Source organism: Pelobates fuscus, chromosome 4 (genome assembly GCF_036172605.1).
Source record: "Pelobates fuscus isolate aPelFus1 chromosome 4, aPelFus1.pri, whole genome shotgun sequence".
NCBI lineage: Eukaryota > Metazoa > Chordata > Amphibia > Anura > Pelobatidae > Pelobates > Pelobates fuscus.
The window spans coordinates 361912526-361932880 of record NC_086320.1 but is presented as its reverse complement, the minus strand read 5'-3'; the positions used below and the strand labels follow the sequence as shown (position 1 = coordinate 361932880).

At 40.7% G+C, this 20355-nt stretch overlaps 1 protein-coding gene across 1 annotated transcript in view; it reads left to right on the top strand.

Annotated features, from left to right (window-relative positions):
• Window positions 1–20355, top strand: part of LOC134609157 (cyclin-dependent kinase 6-like) — a 173930-nt gene that overhangs the window by 49083 nt on the left and 104492 nt on the right. Inside the window, exon 3 of the mRNA XM_063452657.1 lies at window positions 14427–14562. Within this exon, the coding sequence (XP_063308727.1) occupies window positions 14427–14562 (136 nt within the window). The remainder of the gene's footprint in view (window positions 1–14426; window positions 14563–20355) is intronic.

The following is a 20355-nucleotide window of genomic DNA, read 5'->3' as shown; positions in this document are numbered from 1 at the left end:
AAGCGCAAGCACAGGGTCCGTTAAGAGAACATTCCGAGCACCATAACCACTGTATTGTTTATGGTGCCAGAAGTGCCATTGGGTTCTTCCAGAGTAAGTAGTAAAAGTTTAAAAACGTAACTGGAGGGGCGTCCCCCCTGCTTTTGGAAAGCTCTACACTGATGCTCTCAGCCAATTAGCCAGCTGTACAGAGAAAGAGCTCCTTGTAGGAGCTTCCAGCTCCACAGAAGACTGCTGCTAGTTTCAACTGCTTAACTGGGGAGTCAGGGCACTCCTAACAACGTAACCCCAACGTAACGATTATTCTATTAAAAAAAGGAGGTTCCAGCAATGTTAACTGTTATTGGAAAAGGGGGTTCCTGGGACTCTCTAGTAAACACCAAGGGACCCCAAGTGGTGAAAATATTTTCTGGGCCCCTGAACGCCAGTAACCATGAAAAGACCCAGCATATGGAGCTCCTCCTTTCATGTGCTGGTAAGGCCGAAACATTGTTATTGGGAGATTTATTAGCAGTAGAAACAAAATCGGTCCCAGATTCTAAACCGTTGAAATATCCTTTAACTATTTCAAACTTCAGCTGGAGTGCATCTTCTCGTGTTCTGTGTCAGTCTGTGTTTGATACGTGTTGCAAATATGAGTTGTTTCCATCCTATAATAGTTCCCTAATAATTTATTTTTTTCTCATCTTTGCTAAGTTTTTGGCACTAAAGGAGTTAAGTGTGAATGCTTTATTCTCAAGAGAATGTAATTATCAGCTGCATTGCCGCCTTTCTTTTCTTTGTAGAACAGGGAAAACAGTTGTAGGGACCAAAGTCTATCGTTTTAGCGTTATTATTATTTTATTTTTTTTCTCTCTCTGTTTTTTGTCCACATTTGATGTGGTCGCTTTGCATACAGCTGCCGAGTAGACAGTTACCTTTGAAAAGAACATTTGGCTGATTTAATTTGATTAGGGAAAACCACCTCAATCATTTCTAGACTAAGAACGTTTTCATTTTCACTTGGCAGAAGGAGCTGGGAATGTACTGCCATTGCATATGTGGGGGAGCCATAAGGGGACAGTTTTCACTTCTTAAAGCTGCAGCGCATGCTGTCTGTACTTTAAATGTTTCATTTGTTTTACCATTCTAGTTTCACTTACCCCGTGTTTAGCACATCATAGTGTATTTACATATTACTCCTATGTATGTTCCTGCATAATAGAATCATTTGGAATCCCTCCTGCTACATATTGATCAAAGCTTCAAGCAGGAGTATCATTTATTTTCCTGATGATTTGCCAGGGTGTCCTATGGATTAGGTATAGTTCTGAAACCTCAACCACAAGTATTTTGTATATAGAGCCGTCGGACTGCGTGTCATCGATGACAACTAAAAAAACAGTGTGGCTCCTAAATACTTCTGTCTGGCTCTGTTTTTCTACGAACAGTTGTCGGTTCATATGTTTCCCATAGATATTGAAATGAATTGAAATGTATTATAAATAAAAACGTACCTGTTCCTTTTTGTCTTAACAGTGATGCATGCAATCTTGATGTGCTTTAAAAAACATGCTTTTTACTAGCCTGGACCCTAGAATCAGCACTAAATTAGCCGTTTTGTGGGATTTAAGTGCGTTGAATTGCGTACAGGATAGCAGATGGCTGCTTGCCGCAGCTTTGCTAAAGCTGTTGTAACAAAACTGACTTCTGAAGCAGTTCTTAGAAACTGACGGCAGCTTTCCCTTCATCAGCCATTTCTGACTTCATACCTGCATGTCTGAGCGGACGTGTGCCAAACGCAGGAAAACACGTTGCATTATGCAATATGATAAGATCAGCAGCAGGGAGCTTTGTTAGAATCGTTTTAAAGGGACAATTCGTGCTCTATGACATTGAAATGGTTATGGTGCATGGAGATCTCCTGTCACTGTCCTGCCTGGGACAGCCCACGCTGTGGTTTAATGCTTCCAGAGTCAGTCTTGGAGAACACTGAACCATTCACAAAACTCTAAATGGCAAAATTAATATATTGATAGCAACTATAGCATAGCCGCTAATAGCTTCTTTTTTTTTTTTTTTATTAAGGCAAAAGTGATGGGTACAGAATAAAGAAAGGGAAATGCATGAGTGGTATACAGAATAGGGTTAGTACAAGGAAAACCAATGTTGTTTACATTTCCAGAATATTGATGCCTCATTTTTTTATTTTTGGTATGTCGTGTAACGGGTACATTTTATAAACAAGCTGAAATGTAGTGTAGAGAATCGAATGTGATCTTTCCATTGTAGCTAGTGCTGTGTAATCTCGTTTGTGTATTTAACAGGGAGTGGGTATATCACAACACCTTGTTCACTAGGCATTATTGTTACCTAAACTCTGGCGTGGGTCAGCCTCTCGTTATATATGGAGATAACATTATAAGGTAAGCTACCTAGTAGCCGTGATGCGCATGTCTAGTTGCAGAGAGTCTACGGGCAGTTCAGGCATCACGGCATCCGTGCTCCAGCCCTGCGGTACAGGCTATGAACGTGTATTTTAAATAACATATACACTAGCACACTGTCTAGGGCACAAATATCCTTCCTGATGTGTCTCAAGGCCTAACAGGATGGGCATTAGAGTTAGAGAGGCAAGTGATCAATTACCAATTATGTGCGATGTGATACTCAATATGCTTATAGTATGAGAAAAATCTAAAGTCAAAACATGTAAATAGACTCTTGAGTCCCGGTATGAGCGTGCAGAAGCATCACATCTTAAGCAGTTAAGGAGAGTCACCCGTCAGTGGGAAAGTCCAGAGAGTGGGGAACGTGTAGATGGCAACGGGAGCTGAGGCCGCACCGTGTCTGCATCGGGCTCGGTAACCGCTTGTGGTAAGTATGTGCAGGCCTCAATGTTAAGTTCCATGTCACGGTTAGGAAGTCCTTATAAACTGGGTTGAGTCTCAGTCTCAGGCAGTTGGTGTGTCAGGCAGTGGTTGTGGTACGCTTAAGATTTATAATTATCAGGTAACAGGTGAGATTTGTCCATTTGGTTAGAGCCCACTGCTTGTCAAGGGTGCCGCCGCGCAGTGGGGTGCATAGGGCCTACAACCGGGAGTGTCTTGTCCGGTCTGTTAGGCAAATAGATAGAAGTCAGCCGATGCCTCTTCGGGGTCTGTTGGCACCCACGGCTAGGAGAGCGTCCCTAGGGGCAGTAGGATACGGGTATGTGGCAGCCGCCTGCCGGCCCCAGGTCATTGTGAAGACCTGCACCATCAATCCACCAACTCGGTGTCTCGGTGAGGCCGGGTTGTCCCTTTGTCGGGCGCCGTGTGGAGCTTGAATGTTCCGCCGCCGCCTGCGACGGCCTACTCGTCGGCGGTGTGGTCAGTGCCTGGGAGGTTTACTCCAGGTGGTCTTCGGCCTGGGAAGGCTTTTAGGACGGCCATTGTCAGTGGCCACTGTAATGTACAGGGGGCTCTGGGTGGTCATGCGTTTCATGTAAGTCCCTGTCCTCTGTCCCAGTGGGGGGTTCGAGGGGTAGTCTCGTTGGATTTCCTGCCTTGGTGGGTTATGTGTATCTGAGGTGGGGTTTCGGCGGGATTGTATACCCTGTGGGGCCTTGTAGGCTTTTGCTTCTCCTCTCCCCGTTAGCTTCCACCACATGATGTACCTCCAGTTTCTCCCCGAATCGTGTAAAGAGTCCGTCGATGCGCTGTAGCATACCATCCAGCGTGGCGCTTCCATTTGGCTTGGACTGTCGCATGTCACTGATAATGATTGTGTCCGCCATTTTGTGAAGGTTCGCCGGACGGCAGACACCCACAGGCTTAGTCGTCTGCCGGCTGTACCGTAGGTGGGGTGATCTGGTGTGGACCGAGATAACCCCCGTCGGTCCAGAGGTAGGGGGGGAAAGTGCTTCCCGAGGTGTCCAGCTGTGGTAAGTGAGTTCGGAGAGCGGCCGCCTCTCCGAGTCTCTTCCTCGTGTAGGCCGCAAACCTCGTTCCATTAGCGATAAGGTCGGGAAAGGTCCGGTGCAGCAGCCTCTCCCCGGTCGTGTGATACAGGTTGCGGTTGGAAATTGTCGTTTTTTGGGTCTGGATCAACCCGGATTATGTTCCCAGGCGCGGGAGCTCTTATCGCGCACGTCTGGTCCGCTAGGCAGTTAGGCTCCGCCCCCCCGCTAATAGCTTTTTCACCATTTCTTTTTTTTACTCAGTTGATTAATTACTTCTGAATTTTGTTTTTAACTGGGCAGCTCCTTTGATGAGAGTTTATATCACAGGTATACTAACTCTGAGAACTAATGCCATTATCATAACTTGGACTCTTTCCGGTTTATTACAGTGCTATTGCCAGACTGAAAGCTTGTATCAGTCCTATTTAACTCTTGTTTTATCAAATTATTTTTAATTCAAAGCGTAACTGTCCCTTCCCATGATTTTTAAAGGGACACTCCACTGCCCAAAATTAAATTAATATTATTTAGATAAATACAAAATTAAAACATGCATGCATTTAAAGTACAACTGTCACCTCTAAAATATTTAGTAATTTCATCCTTTCATCAAGTTTGAAAGGAAGTATATTTCTTTAACCCCTTAAGGACACATGACATGTGTGACATGTCATGATTCCCTTTTATTTCAGAAGTTTGGTCCTTAAGGGGTTAAATTAATTATATGTGAAAAAAATAAAACTCATCCCTACCTTTGGTATATGACAGGATCCTTCAGCCATATACATACACCTTGGGTCAGACAGTATTTAAAAACAGTTAGTCTCTATGGTATTTCTATGGTATGGTCTCTATGGTATTTCTTGCTTTTTCTTCTGTGCATGTAGTGAAGCAGAGAAGACCATAGAGACTCACTGTCTGTTTTCAAACACTGTCTGACCCAAGGTGTACGATTATGGCTGAAGGATCGTGTCTTATATTAAAGGTAGAGATGAGTTTTTCAGTTTTTTCAAAATTTAACAAAAGGATCATTATAATCAATATAGTATTGAGGTATTAGTTGGCCTACATGTTCTGGCCTCAGTGGGTCAGCCTCAATGATGGACAGGTACCTGCCAGTAGCTCGGGTGTAGCAGCCCCCTTTCTAGGAAGGACCACCCTATTGAGGACAGAGCTAGTGAAACAATCGCATCACTGATCCACCCCCTTTAGGTAACTTCCACCAGCATCGCGATTCTTAGGACATTGGATTTGGGAGGTATTTAAAAAAAAAAAAGGCTTTCAAAACCTGTAGACCTCTTTGCAGTCTTTGCAAGCCCTCCCCTTCTTATCCCACCCAGACTTACTGTGGCTGTCCAATCACAGAATTCAACAAATGAGTTCAATGAGAAGTCTATGCAAGGCATGTGCTCTATGCAATCGCTACCTCCTGAGTTTATCTCCACTGAGTCAAACCAGGAAGTAGTAGGACCAGTTGTCTGGTAGTGTAACAAGGCTGCTTTATGACAATTTCTATTGTCATAAAGCAGTTCAGTAAAAGTACCAATACGGGTTACATCCCTGGTGGTACCAAGGAACCCCAGGTGGTCTTCTCTGTCAGTTGGGGCTACAATTAGTGGTGGTTTTAACACTATAGGGTCATGAATACATGTTTGTGTTCCTGACCCTATAGTGTTCCTTTAGGGGGGAAGTAAATGTTTACAATGTGACAATTCCTAGCACACAGCTCAAGATTATGGGAGCACCTACATGTGCCTTACAGCAGGGCTTGACAAGATTGCTTGGAATCTAGGAGCCAGCAAATAAAGTTAGGAGCCAGGCGTTTCAATGTAAAATATGCAATTCTTAAAGGGACGCTATAATCACCAGAACCACTACAGCTTTAATGTATAGTATACAGCTTAATGTAGTGGTTCTTGTGTCTACAACCTGTCCCTGCACACTTTTCAATGTAAACCCTGCTTTTTCAATGAAAAGGCAGTATTTACATTGTTGCTTAGTAACACTTCTAGTGACAGTCACTCAGACTGTCTCTAGAGTGCATCCTGGGTCAGTGCTGTACAATGCGCAGCACCTACGTTTAGCGTCTCCATGCTCTGCGTGGAGGCACTGAGCAATCCCCATAGAAATGCATTGGTTCAATTAATCTCTATGAGGAGTTTCTGATTGGCGCAGCGTGGCGTTTTGCCACACATGCGCAATAGCCTTCCAATGCTTTCCTAATGGAAAACATTGGATTGGCTGAGATCATCAAGATTGATGATCACAGTCATGGAGGCAGAGCCAGCTGCGGCAAGACCAGCACAGCGCGGGGGGAACAAGGTGAGTAAAAACCCATTTCCTTTGTGATTGGAGGTCACCTAAACACAAACACAAACACTCACTCACTGACAAACGCATGCACTCACTGACAGACAAACACACACTGACAGACAGACACACACACACACACACACTCTCAGTCACTCACTCACAGACACACTCATTTACCAACACTCACTCACTCACTGACACACTCACTCACTGAGACACACACACACACACATTAATGTGACCACCCAGCCTCCCTATCTTTTTGAAGGGGTTGAGTGGTTCAGCTTTCCCTTTGGTTCAGTGGGGCTCCCGTCTCTGCTCCATAGAACGCTGTTTAGTGATGCCGGTGCCAGAATGACGTCATATTCCGGCTCCCGGCATCACTAGAGGGCGCGCGAGGGAGCAGAGCAGGGAGGTCACAGCTTTCAGGAGCCTCCCGCCCGTGCACACGCCCACCCACTCTCTACCTCAGCACGGCAATGCTCTCCCTCAGCAGGCCGACAGACTGCATGCCCATGCTCTTCCTGAACTGACCCATAAGCCCATGCTCTTTATGAGCCAGCCGGCCGCCTGCACTCATAGGCAGCCGACCACCTCGTGGGCTAAATGGGCCAGCAAAACCCAGACGTCAGGTCAAAAATCCTAGTAGCCATGGCGACCTGGCGCCTGGGATTTGTCGAACCCTGCCCTGCAGCATCTGTAAAAATAGATCTGATCGATCCATTTTACTGAAGGTAGAATGGGACAAATATACAAACTGCATTTCAGAACTTAGCCCGTACTACTTTTTTAGGGCTTGCAGAGGGAAATTGAATGCCTTTTATTAGATTGTATTTAGCACAGTGACGGTTGTTGTTGCATTCCTGAGACAAGTTTTCTGTGGTAGGGACATATAATCCTATAAACAGAATTGGCCTGGTATTTATTGCTTGTGATTATGAAGCTCAGGTAGCACTGGTTAAAAGATGCCACCTTAGTTTATACGTTTGGCATTCACAGCTTTGATGCACTTGTGTTTTTTAGTGTAAAATGTTATGTGAGTCACTTCTGTGTGTCTTTTCACTGAAGCAATACATGTGGTTGAAAACTATTTTTCCAGAGGTTCCCGCTAATGAGCCAATCACTGCTCCAAGCTCAAATAGAATTTAACTAGTGCGACTACACACTAACTTTATTTATAATTAGAGTTAACACGGCCCAAGAAATGTATGCGTCAAGTGATAAAAATACAAATAACCGCAACTATATATATCGATAAATACATATAATTACATAAAAGATTACATTAGTATACACGTAGAATTTAAATGCATATATATGTATATATATTAAAATTCTACATGTATATTTAAGTAATCTTTTAACATAATTATGTGATTTGATTAATTAAAATTTGATTGACATGCCTGACAACACAGGCAGAAAGTGCAGAGAATTTAATTCGCAAGCACTATATTTGACCCTGTAACTCTCCAAGACACCATAAAACCTGTACATAGGGGGTACTGTTTTACTCAGGAGACTTCGCTGAACTCAAATTTTAGTGTTTCAAACTGGTAAATTGTATTACAATAATGATATTTTAAGTAAAAGTGAAGTTTTTTGCATTTTTTTACAAACGAACGGCACTTTTATGGACTATATTATTGTTGTAATATGTTTTACTGTATTAAAACACTAATATTTGTGTTTAGTGAAGTCTCCCGAGAATAACAGTACCCCCCATGTACAGGTTTTATGGTGTTTTGGAAAGTTAGAGAGTCACATACAAGGCTTGCATTTCATTTTTTTCACATTGAAATTTGCCAGACTAGTTATGTTGCCTTTGAGAGCGTATGGTAGCCCAGGAATGAGAATTACCCCCATGATGGCATACCATATGAAAAAGTAGACAACCCGAGGTATTGCAAGTGGGGTATGTCCAGTCTTTCTTAGTAGCCACTTAGTCACAAACACTGGCCAAATATTCATTTTCTGCTTTTTTCACACAAAAACGAATATGAACGCTAACTTCGGCCAGTGTTTGTGACTAAGTGGCTACTAAAAAGACTAAACATACCCCACTTTCAATACCTTGACTTGTCTACTTTTTCAAATGGTATGCCATTATGGGGTAATTCTCATTGCTGGGCTACCACACCGTCTCAAAGGTAACATTACTAATCTGGCAAATTTCTATTTGAAAATGGAACGTTCTATATTTGACCCTGTAACTTTCCAAAACACCATAAAACCTGTTAATGGGGGATACTGTTGAACTCGTGAGACATCGCTGATTACAAATATGTGCATTTTTTTGTAGTAAAACCTAACAGTATTATGACATCACAGCTAAAATGGCAGACGGAAATACAAATTTAAAAAAAAAATCTTATTTTCTAAAATTTTTTAAAATTTTATTCATAATAAATTATGTTCCATATATGAATAGTTATTGATAAATTAAAGCCCTGTTTCTCCTGAACAAAATTATATATAATAAGTGTGGGTGCACTTAATGTGACAGCGGTGAATTACGGTTGAACAGACATATAGCGCAAATTCCAGTTTTTGTTTACGTTTTGTTTTGATCAGAACGTGCACTATTGACTCCGTCCTGAAGGGGTTAAAGAGAAACATTTATGTTACAGTGAAACAAACACAGAACATAATCTAGGTTTTGTTTTGGTCAAGAAGTAGAAAAATTGCCTTTGTCCTTACAGAGTTGAACTGTCCCTCTGTCCATTTGAAATGTTTAGAGAGATGCTCAAATGCACTTAATCCAAAAACATCACGGCGTTGTTCAAAAAAGGTATGGTTTATTAGGATAAGAGTAACAAATTCCTATACTTCTGATCCTAATGCACCATACCTTTTTTGCACCACGCTGTGATGCCTTTGGATTAAGTGATTTTGAAGATTATTAAAGTACTGCGGATCCCTTCCACGGTGGGTGCTCCGGAGTGGCAGCATCTATGGTAAGTTGTCCTGCTAATAATGCAGTCCGAATCCTTACAAATACCTATGAACAGAGTGCTTGACCAGTATTATTTATCTGTTCTAATCATGACAATTGTTTGTCAGAAATATAACATTTTTTGCTTACATACCAATAGTTCACATCCTGTATGATTTATAAATGTATTGATATGTCATGCTCCACTAAGTTGTGTTAGGCATTATAAATGCACTTTAACAATCTACGAGTGAGTGATTAAGGTCAGTAGTTTTTTGGAACACTCCAAACACCGTATCCACTGCAGCACAGTGTAGTGGTTATGGTGCCTAGAGCATCATGGCCTCCCCTTACCATTGTTAGCAGGCAAACCGTTTTAGATACATTTCACTTCTTACATGGGTTCCGTCGGCCCTGCTCCCCGCATCATCTCAGCTACCAGGAGACCCAGATGTTTCTGCGTGGAGAGCTTTCGTTAGCGCTTCTAAACTAAGCTCAGCCGTTTGACTTTTTTCAATAGCTGGCACCTCAAACATTACAATATACTGTAGTGGTTATGGTGCATGAAGAGCTCTTTTAATAAGTCTGAGTGCAGAATAGTTAATGTTTTAAATCAGTTTTGCATATCTTGTGTTCCATCTCTACTCTATACAAATTAAAAATAAACCCTTGTTATAATGTAATTATATTTCCAAGTTACTGCTAATCTGGCTATTGTGTATGAATCAAGCCACGCATGTGTGTCTATAATTATTCAGAATTTGTTTCATTTGCTAAGAAAGTTGTGCGTTTGAGATTAAAACATTCTGTGTTTCCAAATGCAATATCGGGATTAGTGAAGTTTAAACTCGCATTGCCCCCTACAAAAAAAAAAAAGTTGAAGCCATCATTTATATATACACGTGTTCTTTTCGAAGGAAATCATTTTATGTCAAAATATGTCCCTGTATGGTTAATTTTGCCAGTCTGCTAAATACCTGGCAGAAAAGGTGTTTTTGAAAATGTTAAAGTAAATGTAGGTCGACACAAAGGAATCATACAGTGGCAAATAGTTTCCAATGTTTATGTTCAAATGTTCGGACCTGGCTGGCTCCTCTGTATTTGCATGTGTTGGGGTTATAGGCAGTCCCGCTGCATTCCTTGTTGATTTATATAAATATATTTATTACAGTTTACTAACATGCAGCCAAAATAGCAAACTTTTACTTTCCAGAGATTTTTTTCAGGGTACTGGGTTTGTTACACAAGTTTAAATCCTTGGTTTAATACAGTGTTGTATATATCTGGACATGGTGACCCTCAGAAATAATTTATAGTTGGAACACGCGTCATCAAGCGGTTCTCATGGCTTTTGGGCGTTACTTTGAACATTTTGAAATGTTTCTCGTGGTAACAGAGGGAGAGATGCAGATATAGAGGAACACAATTTGGCGATGAGTAGAGGTGCTGTTTGCAAGAGCAGAGCAATGAGTTTAAATAAATACATTTAAGACAAGATGGAGTGGCCCAATTTTTTTAAGTTTATCACTGCCGCCCAAAAGGTGGACGACTGTGCGCAAATTCACTTACAGTTTATCTGAGCTGCACAACATCGCCGGACCATAGGTGCTGAAAGGACCCTAATTTTTATCGTAATGCTCAAAAACATTTCACACAAACTAGGGTGAAAGCGCCTACAGACGTCTTGCACCGTAACACTACCATGAGCTGACGCTTTATGTTTAGGCTCTACTCTGTCCTGTACTATAAATTTACAATTGCAGAATGCTTGGGGCTTCCGCACTTCCTGCTAAGGTATATCATTGAATGTCATTCTATTTAAATTGAATGATGATGGTGACGATGATGAGATCACTGTGAATATCACAAGCATTATGAATGTTAATTTTTGAGGTGTGGCAACCACTTTGTTAGACAAATTTTTACACTGGAAATTAATTCTTTAAATCAATTAGTTTTGGCTAGGTTATTCAAATTAAGTTAATTGGAAAGCCGGAAACTAACAAGAATAAGTAATTTCGTAAATGCCGATATAATCATGGTCCGTGAAAGGAATGTTATGCAAAACATTTCAGCCCCAAAAAACTTGTATTTTTCACAGGCCACATTAGTTACTGTGTGCGGCTTGGTTACCGCACATGAACACTAACTTTAAAGATTATGCTGATATTTTCGGAATATGCATTCCCAAACATTCCGTATCATACCACCCAAAAGTTCTATTTCTGGAGGAACAGGATCCTGGATTGGGTGTCGGGTTGGCTCCTTAGTATTCTGCATCTGGGAAAAATAGCGAAACGTCCCCAATCAGCACAGCTCAAGCACGTCATTAGCCGCACTTTCATTTTGAAAAGTAAACTCAGAGCTGTCAGTCAAATAAAAGAAATAAAAATGACTCCTTTTAATATTTTACATTTTCTTTTACACCAGTGTATGAATTAAATTTTTTGTTTATTCCTTCATTTATTTCCTACCCATGCATTTTGCGTTGAAAACACATGTTCACTTTACATATCAAGTTGCAATACAGCACATGGCATCCCCCCCAAAGTTCCCAGTTGATCAGCGATTGATAAGCCCTAACCGCTTTTAAACACATCAGTGCACTTTAATACTTTTTGGAATGTTATATAGGTGATCCCCTTTCCATTGGTACCTGAAGACTCCAGCTCAGTGCTTAAATATTGTGATCTCTCGAAAGTCTACACACATGGAATAGGTGGTTTTACAGCGCATTTTAGATGACTGCCCACACCAATCAAATCCAGTAGCTATTGGACATTCCCAACCCTAATTCAGGCGTTGATTTAATTCATTTAAATAAAAATATATTCCCATCTGTTGGAAAGAAATTGCACGTCATTTATCTGCCAAAATTCCTATAGATTTTCATGATGACTTCTATAGGTAAAACATTCAAAAAGTTTTTTCTAACACGTTGGAGTAATTTCGAAAACTAAGTTTTCAAAACACCATGACACCTGTACACGGAGAGCATCGTTGTACTCATGGGACATCACAGCATACAAATATATGTATTTTTTTGTGGTGTAAGCTAACATTATTATGGCATTCCCAGTTAAAAGGCTATGCAGAAAATGCCTTACTTTCTCACAATCTTTTGAGATTTGATTCATATTAAATTATGTTTCATATATAAATATTTGACATTAAATGAAAGCCCTAGCTCTCCTGAACAAAAAATATTTATAACAAGTGTGGGTGCACCTAATACAAAAGAGGTAAATTATGGTTGAACTGAAATATCGTTTAAATTCTTGGTTTTGTCTTGGCTCAGAACTTGGACAAACATCCTTAAGGGGTTAAATCGAGATCTAAATACTATGAAGAATCGACAAGTATTTTAATTGATAATATCATGTTGATTAATCTTCCTGTCCGCCCGCACCTCCCATGCCTCACCCTTCTGTCAGTCCATACATTGGCTTCCTATAAAATATAGAGCTCAATTTAAAATTCTGGTTCTTGCTTTCAAATCGCTACATAATGCTGCTCCCATCTATCTATCCTCCCTTATACACAAGTATGTCCTGTCTAGGCCCTTACGATCTGCTGAAGACTTACGTCTATCTTCTGTCCGTACTCCCACCTCTGATGCTCGCCTTCAAGATTTCTCGAGGGCTGCACCGTTCCTGTGGAACTCGCTTCCCTCCTCTGTTAGTGTCATAGAGTAACACTTCCGGGTTCGGCACTCAGCTGTGAGGAGCCGGACCACGCCCCCCTCTGACACAGCTCTGACGGTATTTAGGGAGACTGGGCCAGAGAGAGGGTGCTTGGTGATTGATTGTTTGAGCTAACGTGTGAGCTGCCTCCGCGAGACCGCGGGCTCCACAGGCTCAGCTACTGGGAGCTACTTCCACCAGACTTACCTCTCCACAAGCTCAGACAAGCCGTTCCACCGGAGAACGGATACTTTGCTACTTTACAAGTGGACCATATCTCTGAACTATTGGAGGACTACCCATATTAACCTTAAGTATATCTTTCAGCTATTTGTCTGCAATATCATTTATTAATGAACTAATGCTTGCTTACTCAAATCTACATTGCTTCAAGTTACTAATCTCATGAAGGACAACATGAAGATGCTTAACATGAAGGACAACTCCCATCATGCTTATTCACTATGAACTGTTTCTTGCTTTGCAAATACTTTCAGCGCTTCAAGCTACTAATCTCATGAAGGACAACTCCCATCATGCTTAACATGAAGGACAACTCCCATCATGCTTATTCACTATGAACTGTTTCTTGCTTTGCAACTATTCTCAGCTAATTGATTATTGTTCCTATTGAAGATTATTCTCATGAACTAATGTTACTTAATGCATCTCTGAAGAAATACTTAATAATGAACTTTGTGTTGTTGATTACTTGCACTTCTTCTTATTGGATTATTGCCTAAATGCAATTAATTTAAGTTTAACACTTATTAAAGCTTCGGTTGAATCAAGTTACCAGTGATTCTCTCTTTTCTTAAAGCTACAGTATTGATACTTAAGGATTCTCCATTTCTTCACTATTGTAATTAGGGAGTTTACAAGCTGCAGTTGAGTTCCAATCCAAATCACCCCTAGTAGCGTAACAGTTAGATGCTCACCCAGTCTCCACTCCTTCAAAAAATTGTTAAAACCCCACTTCTTCATAAAAGCGTATCAATTAAACTGTTAATTGCTCCCGACTGATTCCTCTTCTGCAACTGTCACTAGTCTAATACTATCCTTACCTTTTGTGTCATTTTACCCCCTCTAGCATGTAAGCTCATTGAGCAGGGCCCTCAACCCCTCTGTTCCTCTGTCTGTTTACAACTACATGTCTGTTCGTCCACCCATTGTAAAGCGCTGCGGAATTTGACGGCGCTCTATAAATATCATAATAATAATTAATACTTCCAGAAAATGTCAGCCCTTGTTACAGTTCTATCAAATGATATTTAATATATGTGATGTTAATATCAATGTTTTAAAAGCACTTGCCTCTCAATGACTGAACAGACAAGATCTAGTTAAGATGTGCTTTCCCTTTTCAGTATTTATTTTTTATTACTCCTGCTTTACCCACTATTTAATTGCTTAATTTGTATTTTAATCGAATCAAGAAAACACTTTTGGTTAGTGAATAAAAGATATAGATAATAAATAATACCTGTGCAATGTACTGGGAAAGTCTAAATTAAACAATGCGAATTACTTTGTAGTCTTTCTAATCTTGACTTTTTCATCTCTTTGTATCTAGGTTGTTTGATGTGTGCACAGTTTCACGGACAGACAGAGAGACAAAACTAACGCTCGTTTTTGAACATGTGGACCAAGATTTGACCACTTATTTGGATAAAGCACCAGATCCAGGGCTTCCTAATGAAACAATTAAGGTATATGTATAAAATTGCATCTATTTTTATTGTGCCACACTTTATGGCATTCTCTAATATCAATTAGTTTAAATGCCAAGGCAACGTTACCACAATAAACAAGTAAGCAAAATATGCACACTAGCTAATACGTTAATTTACATTGCCTTCAAGCCTGAAGAATCTTGGATTGAATTTTGTTCTGCATCCTAATTTTTGGACATATGCTTGTGTTGAAGTGCGCACATTTGCACACCCATGGGTTTCTGAAATTTAGGCTGAAATGTCCATCATAACTGCATAGTCTGTTTTGTTTAAAGTACATAATACAACCTTTTAAATGCATTTGTTGAATTTTTGACAGGGGTTTCTGTAGTGATTGAATTGTATAACTCGTTTTATTATAAAGAATCTTTTTGCTGCTGTAAGTGAAATCTTATTTCATTAAGTCTAATAAGAGAAAGTAGTAAAAAAAAGTGGGAAAATTAAAGAATGCATTTCAATGAATAACTGGAGAACTGCTATAATTTAATGGTTATGGATGTATAAAGTCTTGGAGTATTTGTATTTTCACAGTATTTTAGTAACTGCAAAGCTGACTTTTAGGAATTGTAAACTGGTATAGATTTTGAGTAAATGCACCACTTGTTGTCAAGATTTTGAAATATTCATGGTGATTTTTTTTTACTAAAGTAGGAATTCAAAGTGAATTTCAGATTTAATGCCAGAGGTTGAAATTTTATTAAGAGATTGTTTCCAGTACGTTTAATTTGACCTTAAATTTGAAATTCACTTTGAATTCTTTTTGCTTTTAGTAAATAACCCTGACATTTTTACAGTTATTGTAACACATTTTGTTTTAGTAATTGTAGACTGAGAGTAATGGTACCCATTTGTACTGATTGAGGTTATAAACTGCATTTTCAAAAGATAATTATACTTATATTTTAGTAATTGCTAGCTGTTTTATTGTAACTATAAATTTAGCTTTACAGTAATTGTAATCTGGCCAAGTTTCACAATTACAGTACTGACAGTAATTGAAATCTGACACAGTTTCACGGTTATGGTGAGACACACACACACAAATGCACGCACACTCTCACTGAATTCTAATGCAATCAAAACTGACATTAGCATAAGACAAAGTAGGGATCATCGTACAATTCTTTTACCAAAATGGGGCCTCTTACCATTTACCATCCGCTGTCAATGGAAAAGCTAATGAGAAGATCTTCCTGTGAAATGCGCATTAGTCGTTTGATGTCTTTTTGTGATTGCACATGAAGATCTGTGGCGAATGTCAACTTGGCGCTTTAGTCGGCAATATCTGTGCTGCATAGAGAGAGCTTCATTTGAGCATAGCTCCCATCACTCTCTCTCCCAGATGCAACCATGCAAGTGTACATTTCACCTTGTGTTTGCAGACATGCAAAGACGCCATAAGAAGAAGTGCCATTTTAAAATATGAAAGTTTTACAGTAAGTGCAATCTTACACATAGGTTTACGGTAATCGTAAATCCATACAGTTCTACAGGAGTTTTAGACGTGCATAGGTTTGAATAGGAACTTGCTCAGTTGCACTATTTTGAAAGAGGATACCTCGGCCAGGGGCGCTGCTGATTGGCTGAGAACATCGGCTGACATCCTAGTCTGTTCTGGAGTCTATAGTCAAAGGCTAGCCTAGGTCACGGTTAATGTTAAAGCCAACCCTGCACTGGCTGCTGTTAGTCTCGCTGATGACATGGTAACAGAAAGTGGGCTCCAATTATTTTGGTATAGGTAACCCTACTTAGAATCTCCCAGTGTTCTTCCTGAAGATTTCTGTAACAAACTCAGTGTACTGATACTATTGCTAGATACTGTGTTAGTTGATTTAGGGTATTTGGCCATAGCTGTATTCTATAAATACTCTCACTTGTGGTCACAAGCACATTTTGCAGTTTGCGCTGAAGCAGCGATTCTTGCAGCAACGGCTTCATCATTTTCTAGATTTATCAAAACGAGTACAGTATACAAGCTCCTGGCACAAGTTCCCACCAGGGAACTCGTGTTAGGGAGGATTTGACCTCTCCACTCCATGAAAATGTACTACAAATTGCTAATGCATGTTTATAAAAAAAAAAAAAAAAGGAAAGAAGCAAAAATTCAAGCACTAAAAAGGAGTTTAAATCGTAAAGAAGTGGTTTGATTTTCGTTTGCATTTAAATAGATAAGCATTTTTTGTAAACGTTAGATTTAAACACTAAGTTTTAGTAATTGCAGAAGAGCCCCTTTTATTCTTTGTTGCCTTTTGGCACTTGAGGCGCAAAATGTGATGTGAAACTACCGTATATACTCGAGTATAAGCCGACCCGAATATAAGCCGAGGCCCCTAATTTTATCCCAAAAAACTGGGAAAACTTATTGACTCGAGTAGAAGACTAGGGTGGGAAATGCAGCAGCTACTGGTAAATTTCTAAATAAAATTAGATCCTAAAAAAAATATATTAATTGAATATTTATTTACAGTGTGTGTATAATGAATGCAGTGTGTGCGTATGTGTGTGTGTATGAGTGCAGCGTGTGTGTATGAGTGCAGTGTGTGTATGAGTGCAGTGTGTGTGTGCATGAATGCAGTGTGTGTGTGCATGAATGCAGTGTGTGTGTGCATGAATGCAGTGTGTGTGTGTATGAATGCAGTGTGTGAATGCAGTGTGTGCAGGGCCGGTGCAAGGATATTTGCCGCCGTAGGCAAAAAAAAATTTGCCGCCCCCCCCCCCCCCATATGTCCTGACTTCCCCTCCTCCTCCCTCAGTGGTCCTTACCTCCCCACCCCCGTGTTCCTTCACTCCCCCCCCCAGTGGTCCTGACTCACCCCTCCCCTAGTGGTCCTTACCCTCCCCTCCCCTAGTGGTCCTTACTTCCCCCTCCCCTCCCATAGTGGTCCTTATCCCACCCCCTCCCTCTCATAGTGGTCCTTATCCCCTTTCTCCCTCCCATAGTGTTCCTTATCCCCCCCTCCCTCCCATAGTGGTCCTTATCCCCCTTCTCCCTCCCATAGTGTTCCTTATCCCCCCCCTCCCTCCCATAGTGGTCCTTATCCCCCCCCTCCCTCCCATAGTGGTCCTTATACCCCCCTCCCTCCCATAGTGGTCCTTATCCCCCCCCTCCCTCCCATAGTGGTCCTTATCCCCCCCTCCCTCCCATAGTGGTCCTTATACCCCCCCTCCCTCCCATAGCGGTCCTTATACCCCCCTCCCTCCCATAGTGGTCCTTATACCCCCCCCTCCCATAGTGGTCCTTATACCCCTTTTTTTTGTTATTATTAATTTTTTTTTAATTATTATTATTTTTTTATTATTATTTCTTATTTTATTTATATATTTTTTTTTTCGTCCCCCCTCCCTGCTTGATATATGGCAGGGAGGGGGGCTCTCCTTCCCTGGTGGTCCAGTGGCAGTTCAGTCGGGGGGGAGAGGGGGGCTGGGAGAGCTGTAACTTACCTGTCCTGCAGCTCCTGTCAGCTCTCTCCTCCTCTGCGCCGTCCGTTCTGCTCTTCTGTCAGCTCCCAGTGTAAATCTCGCGAGAGCCGCGGCTCTCGCGAGATTTACACTGGGAGCTGACCGAGGTGCTGACCGGACGGCGCAGAGGAGGAGAGAGCTGACAGGAGCTGCAGGACAGGTAAGTTACAGCTCTGCCAGCCTCCCTCTCCCCCCAGTCTGTATTATGGCAATGCAAATTGCCATAATACAGACCTTGACTCGAGTATAAGCCGAGTTGGGGTTTTTCAGCCCAAAAAATGGGCTGAAAAACTCGGCTTATACTCGAGTATATACGGTAATTATTCTAAGAGAGCTGCTGATCTTTGATTTTGCAGTCTCCAAACAGACCTTGAAATTGCTCAATCAGACAGTTTTGACGTAGAGCCCTCTCTGGAAGTAAACATATTTCACTGAATTAATGATGAGGACCTTATGGTATGTGCTTCAGAGTAAATCTTTTTAACCCTGCCAATACCAGGAAAGTGCGTAACAAGACTACCAAGCTTATTCTCTCGGAATTTAGGAGATACAAACAGAATTGTTGACACAACTGCACATTGGCCAAGGTTGTGGATTGTCAGATTAAAATATTCTAACAATGATCACTTGGATTTTCATCAAGAGGAACGTTTATAGACTGGTCATATAGATTTGGTGGAAACCAAGTGAAAAACCAGTGAGCGTGTCCGTGTTGGCGTTTACACCATGTTCAGATATGAACCCATGGCTTACAGGAAGTCAGGCAATATACCACCAGGCGGTGTTGAATTGTTACTGTTTTCATTATGATAGTTGACAAAATTGACAACTATCCTTGTCTCTCATACAATACAGAACTAAATGATTCTCAGCCAGCCTAAAGACCAGATATAGATGTAGTCCGTGAACATTAGCCATTACTTCTCTAAATTCCCACCGTGCACTCAAACAGACATCAGATGAAATCGCTTGCTGCAATTTTGCCGTTAAAGCTGATTGCTAAAATAATTGAATGAATAAAAAAAGTCTCTCGCTCCCAGCTGGGGGGTTTCTGAGATTTGCAGCAAAGCCCTTGACAGAAGTTCCTTGCGTCAGATCACATATTGTGAGTAGACTTAATAGATTGTGGCTCAGGTTCTGTGAAAATGACATATGATGCATTTAATGTGTGTACTCTACATGTGCACGCTTTACAAATATTTGGACTGGAAGAGTAGTAAGTATGGTTTCTTCTGTCATCAGAAGTGTGTAAATTGCAGCATTTAAAAGCAATAATGTGCAAGAGGCAGGGAACTGCCTTCCACCATAACCTATGCAAAGAGCACATGATATTCTGAGGCTTAGCCTACCACTCTTAATGAATAGACTCCAATTGCAAAACAGAAAATGTTATATATTTATTTCAAATGCTATTTGTCCACCCTTTTGGTTGACTATTTTCTGGAGACTTTTTAATGTAAAATAGGACCTTTTTGGATGGTATTTCAGATCAGTAAGCATTAAGGGACATTGGAATGATTGAGTCTTCCAGCAAAAGAGTCTGCACTTCGACATATGATATTCAGGGTCGTCAGCACTCTGATAACCTCATCCTCTGCCAATTTAAATTGGTTTGTCAGATAATCTGAGATAATCAAAGAATATCCTGAATTACTGTGCTTGTAGTGATGGTCATATGTTTACTGCGTGTACACCCGCCACTTAAAGAATATTCTGTATTCCGAGTGGGCAAATAGAGGTGATATTTTGTTTTCTGCTAAATCATCAACTGACTGAAGAGGATCCTAAGCATAGACATACCTCCTGCAGAAAGGGAACAATACCACGTACTGGTATGTAAGCACCTTGCAGTCTTCAGATAAGAACAGGTAAATACTATAAATATGAATACAAAGTGTCACATGTTTTCAACCTGTTTCCACACCTTAGCCTAATGTTGTATGTGATTGCTCTCATTTTAACACTTTTCTAGCTGAGCTTTATTAAACCCTTCAATGATGAAATTTTACTAAGTTCCTATGCATTCGCGACTGAGGCAATATTTGCATTTTTGCAGTGCATTTATTTCTCCATAGTTTTAGGCTTTTCCCATTAAGTCTACTCACACAGATGCTGTATTATATTTTAAAGGACAGATAGGGTCTTATCTTGTGTCATACTGTTAATGCAAAGATAACAGATCTGTATTCTATAGTAATTCTTTAGAATTCTATAGAAGTTTTAGGGTCAAATTGAAGACATGCAATACTCGACTACTGAACATTGGGACAGGGTGATCTCTATACAAACTAGTCACAGCGATTGCATGCC